At 37.9% G+C, this 7,676-nt stretch overlaps 1 protein-coding gene across 1 annotated transcript in view; it reads right to left on the minus strand.

Moving 5' to 3' along the window:
* The window catches only part of LOC127658097 (ADAMTS-like protein 4), a 60,360-nt gene extending 53,443 nt beyond the window's left edge, over nucleotides 1–6,917 (minus strand). Inside the window, exons 1-2 of the mRNA XM_052147196.1 lie at nucleotides 6,677–6,917; nucleotides 1,968–2,037 (exon numbers count right to left, since the gene is read on the minus strand). Of these exons, the coding sequence (XP_052003156.1) occupies nucleotides 1,968–2,037; nucleotides 6,677–6,699 (93 nt within the window). The 5' untranslated portion in view covers nucleotides 6,700–6,917. The remainder of the gene's footprint in view (nucleotides 1–1,967; nucleotides 2,038–6,676) is intronic.
* Nucleotides 6,918–7,676: the final 759 nt, after the last annotated feature.

Genomic DNA, 7,676 nt, shown 5'->3' on the forward strand with positions numbered 1-7,676 from the left:
CTATGTCCATCTATGGTATAAGCTTATCTGCTGAATACAATGTCATAGTACGTTATGTTTACATTCACAGCATTTTCTATTATATTGTAATATTTTTTGCACTACTTGTTTCATCTGACACTTTCACACTAGAACTGTGTACTAGTTGGTGCTGCACTCTCACTTACTATTGTCCTGTTTCGGCAATTATTGTACCGTCTTTTACCGTTTACACAGGGTTACACATGCACTTTATGTAGAAATGTGTAGGTCTTTTAGTTCTGTGTAGTCTCATGTAGTTCTGTGTTTGTTTTATGTTGTTTTATGTAGCACCATGGTCCTGGAGGAATGTTTCATTTTACTGTGTACTGTACTGTATGGTTGAAATGACAATAAAAGCCACTTGACTTGACTTTGATAGACAGACATATGGATGGGTGGATGGATGGATGGATGGATGGATGGATGGATTGATGTTCAAATTTATGAACAAATAGATGGATGGATGGAGGGACGGACGGACAGATGATGGATGAACGGACATATGGATGAACAAATGAATGGATGAATGGACAAATGGATGAAGAAATGGATGGACGGATAGATGGACAGATAAATGTATGGACAAACATATGGATGGATGGAAGATGGATGGACAGACAGACAAGCTGATCCATCCATTTGTTCATCCGTTTGTACATCCATCCATCCATTTGTTGTCAATATATCTGTCTACCCATTATCTGTCCATCCATCCATCCATCTGTTCATCCATTCATCAATCCTTTTGTTCATCCATTCATCCATCCTTTTGTACATCTATCCATCCATCATTTTGTAAATCTATCTATCCAGATAGATAGATAGATAGATAGATAGATAGATGATATGTCTGCATTATTATTGTACATGTAAGTATGCTTGGGTAATGGAAAGATGGATATAGTAAAAACAAAATATTTAAAGAAAAACATGGCATTGTTTAATTGGAGCTGAAGCACACTGCAGTAGCCAGTGTAATCTGTGCATGTGAGTGATTTCCTGCCCGTTATAACATATAGCATGCAGCGCTGTTTAAATTGCAGGGACAGAAAAAACAAACGAATTTCTAGTTTTCTATGTCATTTGTTTCAGGGTATTTCTTTAGTAAACTCTTGTTTTTTAAATAGAGCGTAACAGTGTGCTCTGTGCTGTACAAACTACATGCACACAAAACTCACAGCATGAATCTTCCACTGCAACACCTCCCATAGCTGTAGTGGTCTTTATCTTCAGCTTATGAGTGTGTGCGTGTCTGGGTTCCTGTCACTTATACTGAACACGTGCATTAAATGACACACTTACATGCAAGTGTAATTTTTCAGACCAAGCCCAACCAAGGCCACAACCCATATACTCCCAACGGAAAATCCCACACCAGAGCAGAGCAGGCCAAATGTCCAAACAATGGAAAGATAAGCTCATACAGTAAGGGCTCATTTAATGGTCAGATGCAACACTGGCAATAGCATCATTAACATTTTCTTCACTAAAGTAAAATTCTAGGACCTCTTCAAACCTACTTGTCATCTAACAGAGAGAGAAACCAAAGAATCGAATGTGTTGTTATTGCGTGGGTTTGTTTGTACTACAGTAATAAGGATCATTTGCCTCAAACCACATTAGTAAATCTGCCTGATGGGGCTCATGTGTGCACAGAACAACATCAGGAATGCACATGATTATCCATGAATGTAGTGAAAAATGACTCACAGAGAGAGACGCCAAGATAATGTTGTATTCAAGTGGAGTAGCTACATTTTCCAAGTATCAAAGCATCACATGCCTACAATAGAATAGCTAACTTCTGTCAAAATCTTAAACAAATACCAAGATATTTGCTATAATGGCAGAGTATGTAAATTATGACATGTCTCTTTAGTAATCTCAGTTCTATGGTTCAATTTTACATGACCACCATCATCATTTTCTTCATCAATAGCACTCACCGGCTTCTCCGCTGTATCAGCTCTTGTTGAAGTCAGGACAAGCAACACACCACACCAAAATGCACACAGTCTGTGAGAAGGGGTAGAAATGTTACAGGTATGAAAACGAGTATTCAGAAACAACATTTCACTTTATTTCCACTTTAGTTCATGTTATAAGCAAGTATAACTTGCTGATGTGCAGCATAACATTATTAATTTGATATAGCAGCCAGCGGCTCAACAAGAGGCTTATAAGATTCATCTCTGGACAATTAACATCTGTTAACAAACTGATGAGTTCCAATAAATCCCAATGGCTTTCCCGGAATTCCTCCTGATAGATCATTCCCCGCCATGCCCGGCGCCTCACTGTATTAGCAGACTCCACTGAATCTGACTTATCCTCAAAACATTCTCATATCAACCACATTCAAGCTGGCACTTCAGAACTAGATGCTATTACTGTTAATGTTCTGTTTGGGGTGTTTTTTATAAAATAGTTAACATTGTGTGATGTTAATACTTCATGATTCAAACATTTTCTCATGGTAAAATTCCAGCCTGATATCATAAAAATTACGTGACTGTGGCAACATTTTTGCTAAATAATTTCATGTTTCGCTGCAGTTCCAGTGAAATGTCCAACGGGGGGGCGTAAAAAGTGAGTGAAACGTGTTTAAAAATTTTAAGGTGAATATATACCAAAAACCTTAACCTAATCAATAGTGTTCTAAAATCAAATAAGAGATGAACAAAACCAAAAACTAATAGTGTCCAAAACAAAAGCACATTTCTGAAGAAATTACATCATTTCATGTCACTTCTATGACACTTTTGTCTCACGTGTCAGCTTGCATTCTGGATGGATGGCCTCATGGAGTTCACACTGTTAAAATAGTAACTTTTTTTGTGTGTGTTTTCAATAATATTTTAATCCCTTAACTCTGTGGACCCGCCAGGCAGGACCAGGAGTATTTTCATAAATTTACACTAAAAATGTAAAAATCGGTGGATACATAAGTAAGTCATATGTGGTACTAGGGCTGCACGGTTAGCGGACTTAAATTGAATTCTGTAATTGTCAGTTTTCACAATTACTTAATTGTGGCAGCAATAATCACGGTTAGTTTTTCGATTAATTGTGCAGCCCTATGTGGTTCCATTGGAAAGCTTATAAACTGAACTTTTCACAGAACTCCATAACTTTTTCATTAATGTTACATAAATAACAAGACCTGAAATCCTCTGTGTCGTAAATGAGCACCGCCTTGTGGTTATGTTGTAGAAATGTAATGAGGTTTTTTTTCAAATTGCACTAAATTAGTCAATTGATATATCAAATGAAAGCTCTCATTCTCAGGAATGTGACTATACAGATCTTGTTGCCATAACACCACAATATAAATGATTATCTAAAGAATCCCAAAGTGAAATAAGATCTCTGTATGACAGCAAAGACAAATGTTTCATGGCTGCTCCGACCAGTGCTTCTGTAAGGACCAAGTAGCTACAAACTCAATATCAGCTCTTATTTTAGGCTGTTTTCCTTCAAATTTACCATTGTTTACTTCTTTGTGAGCTTGTTATGTTGTGTAGTTATATCTCAGATAACCAGAATAAAATATGCAGTCCAGCAGAAAAAGCACCATAAACACATAATCAGCTAAATATGTTCTCGGCTATTAATGATGAAATGTTATACATCATCGCAAAGCTTTCCAACGACAACTAGATTACTCTTGTAATTCACTCAGAGGGCGACATATTTGATTAAACATTTGGGAAGGTGTGTGGGATCACAAAATACACTGAATGCATATAGATGAGCACATGGTGAGAGCTCAGCTGCGTTAGAGAGCCATCTGCATTTCAGATCTGAAATTATTTTCCCTAGTATTTTCCGGCATCCAAAGGTGTATCCTTAAAATTACTTTTGGGTGGGCCTCAATAAAAAGGGGTGGGCCAAGTTTTCATCTATATATTTTCACAACATATTCCTTAACAACAGAGAGGCGGCATATTCAAGCAGTTCTTTTGCATTTTCAGAAATCAGAATTAATGCATTTGTGAATACACATTTTTACTATTTTATAAATATATAATTGAAGTCAAAGACTAATCTCTAATCTCCTGGGTGGGCCTGGTTCTAATTTGGGTGGCCACACCCCGGCCCACCCTTGACTATGCCACTGCTGCCTTCTAGTGGAAAGATTTATTGGAATCTTTTTTTGGAAATTGGGAGAACTTTTTTATTATTATCCTATTTTTATTTTATAAATGTTTTGGGAATTGGAAAACGTTTTATTTATTTTCACAATTAGTTAACTGTATGTCTGCAAGGTGGCCCCAAACAGAATGTTTCACTCTTGAAAAACACCTTTATGATAAGTGTAGGCCCATTCCTCCAGACAGAACTGGTGGAACTGAGTCATATTTGTAAGCCTCCTTGCTCGCACACACTTTTTCAGTTCTGCCCACAAACTGTCTATAAGATTGAGGTCAGGGCTTTGTGATGGCCACTCCAATACCCACAACATGATGCCGCCACCCCTGTGCCTCAAAGTTGGGATGGTGTTCTTTGGCTTGCAAGCCTCACCCAAACAGTTAAATATTTATTTCATCAGACCAGAGAACATTTCTATAAAAGTATGAACTTTCTGCCCATGTGCACTTGCAAACTGTAGTCTGGATTTTTTATGGATGTTTTGAGGCTGTGGCTTCTTCCTTGCTGAGCAACCTTTCTTTTACTGTGGATATAGATACTTGTCAACCTGTTTCCTCCAGCATCTTCACCAGGTCCTTTGCTGTTGTTCTGGGATTGATTTGCACTTTTCGAATCAAACTACATTCATCTCTAGGAGACAGAATGCATCTCCTTCCTGAGCATTATGATGGCTGTGTGGTCACATGGTGTTTATACTTGCGTACTATTGTTTGTACAGATGAACGTGGTACCTTCAGGCATTTGGAAATTGCTCCCAAGGATGAACCAGACTTGTGGAGGTCCACAATTTTTTTCTGAGGTCTTGGCTGATTTTTTAAAATGTTCCCATGATTTCAAGCAAAGAGGCACCGAGTTTGAAGGAAGGCTTTAAAATACATCCACAGGTACACCTCCAATTCAGTACACCTCCTATCAAAAGCTAATAGTCTAAAGCAGTACCGCCGCTCCCTAGAAGCAGACTATGCAGTCTGTGTAGGGCACCAACTCCCTAGGAGGGCACCAGAAAGTCCACCGGCTGCCCTTACTCGCATGTTATACGTTATTCAAGGACCTGAAAGCAGTTGCGGAACACAGATGATCGCTTTGCGCTCATATCACGCGAAACCCACCTGGAACTCTACGTAGGGCATCAATTTGGCCAGTGCCAGCCCTGGTCTAAAGGCTTGACATAATTTTCAGGAATTTTCCAAGCTGCTTACACAGTTAACTTTGTGTATGTAAACTTCTGATCCACTGGAATTGTGATATAGTCAGTTAAAAGTGAAACAATCTGTCTGTAAACAATAGTTGGAAACATTACTCGTGTCATGCACAAAGTAGATTTTTGCCAAAACTATAGTTTGCTCATTTTAAATGACTTAAATGACTCGTTTTTATGACTTCAGCCTAAGTGTATGTAAACTTCTGACTTCAATTGTAAGTCTCAAAAGAACATATTGGCTGTTTATATAATGTATACAATAATAGTTATCTGTAAAAATAATGTTTATCTGTCTGATGAGTTCTTACATCAGGTTATCATATTTCAAAATAACAATTCCTTTAGCATTTCTTTATGGTAATTATAGGCAGCATAACAGAGCCAACGGTAGTATGCAGATCTATTGTGTTTTTAGTTGGGACACAGCTTTTTGTGGCGACTTTATCATAGTAGTTTAACCAGTAGTTGTAGCGGGCGACTGAAAAACGTGGCCGGAGGCAGGGGGTCTTTACTGCGGCCTGATCGCACTCATCGGGCCGCTTGGGCTCTGCAGTTAGATGGTGTGCTGAGGTTTCGGTGGTGCACCGCTCTAACCTACATTTATGATTACGGGTCTGTGGCGGCACTCAAAATGTCATGCATCATTTTATTATGGTCAGAAATACTAATAGTGTTCTAGAGATGATTGAGGAAAACAAACACGACTGTTTAAAAAAAAAAAAAAAGAAGTATATGACATCAAAAGTCCTTAGTACAAATAAACAAACATTGCAATTGTAATGCAATCTTGTGAATCTTGTTGATCTCATTATTATCTAAATTATAAATAATAATTAATACAATTCATTAGCTTTCCTTAAGTATATATATTTTTTCCTTACAATACGCATCTGCAACTCCCATGTAGGCATATTAATAAACATCATTAAGCACATATAAGAATTTCTCTTATTTATTTGTGCGTCGGAACTGCTTTCATAAACTGCTAAGTCACATTCCTCATGAGCAACCTTATCTCGCCAAGAACAGTCTATTTAAATAGCAATTCCTCTGGTCGAGATAAAGCCCGATTCGAACCCGAGGCAGAATTCCACACCGGAGACATTGCGTCCAGAAAAAACACCCGCAGGCAGTGCCAAACGCAGGATATTAACCTTAATGGTACTTTTAACACTTTTCTTTCTCCATCTGTCGCGCAAAAGCCACAGACGTTACCAGAACTCCTCTTATGAAATCCGATTAAATTTCAGTGTAATGAATTGGCATATGTGTAAGCGAGATTGTTGATGGTGTTCATATTACCTGCACACAGATCCAGTCCTCATTCTCTTGTCTGGCGCGTGAACTGCTGTCCGTCTCGCGCAAAGTTCCGTTGTGACTCTAGTTGTGCACGCGCAGTGCGTACACAAGAGTAGCAAAGTTCGCGGAGTAGCTTGGCGAAGTTTTTCCTCTAGCTCGTTCTTGTCACACACTCTCAAACACACAACACTCCCTTCGGTTAGAGTGGTCGAAAGAGGGGTGTAGCTTTTTTTCCTCTCTCCTGTCGTTCACCCGGTGACTTTTTTTTGTCCCAGTGTAAAGTTGGTGTGACTCTGGATATCTCGGGGTCTGAAGGGGCCATCTCTCTCTCTCTCTCTCTCTCTCTCTCTCTCTCTGTGTACAGTGCTGATGTCTGGCCTGTGGTTTCTGAACGATCTGAAGTGACATGAAGCTTTTAATATAAACATCCTGATGTTAAAGGCATCCTTAGAACAGCAGCAGATGAGAACAAAATATGCAGCCAGATGAGCAGGTTCTCTCATTACACTTATCATATCACTTCAGAAGACATGGATTAAACCACTGGAGTCTTATCACACAGATAAAACAACACTGGGTAATTCCATGAAACCAGTGTCATCATTAACTTGTGTAAACAATGAATACACTCATTTTGTTATTTACGCATGTCAATATCATAACAAAATTTATTTAAAAAAATATATATATATATATATATAATTACAAAATTTTAGGGTTAGGGTTTAGTGGATATATTATTTAAGATTTAGAGCTGTGTCCCTAAGTTATGTGCCAACCCTGTACCATCATAAATCTACCATAATACAAATGTAGAAATAAATAAATAAATAAATAATAACAATAATAATACAAGTAAAAGAATGTGTATTTTCTGTTGGTATAACTTTGTCCTTGATATTTTTTTTTTTTACAGAAAACAATTGATTATTAAAAAGTGGATATTTGCAGAAACAGCAGCATAAAATTGTCTTTCTAATAAACATATTGTTGTGTCTTTATC

This window comes from Xyrauchen texanus, chromosome 17 (assembly GCF_025860055.1).
Source record: "Xyrauchen texanus isolate HMW12.3.18 chromosome 17, RBS_HiC_50CHRs, whole genome shotgun sequence".
Taxonomy (NCBI): domain Eukaryota; kingdom Metazoa; phylum Chordata; class Actinopteri; order Cypriniformes; family Catostomidae; genus Xyrauchen; species Xyrauchen texanus.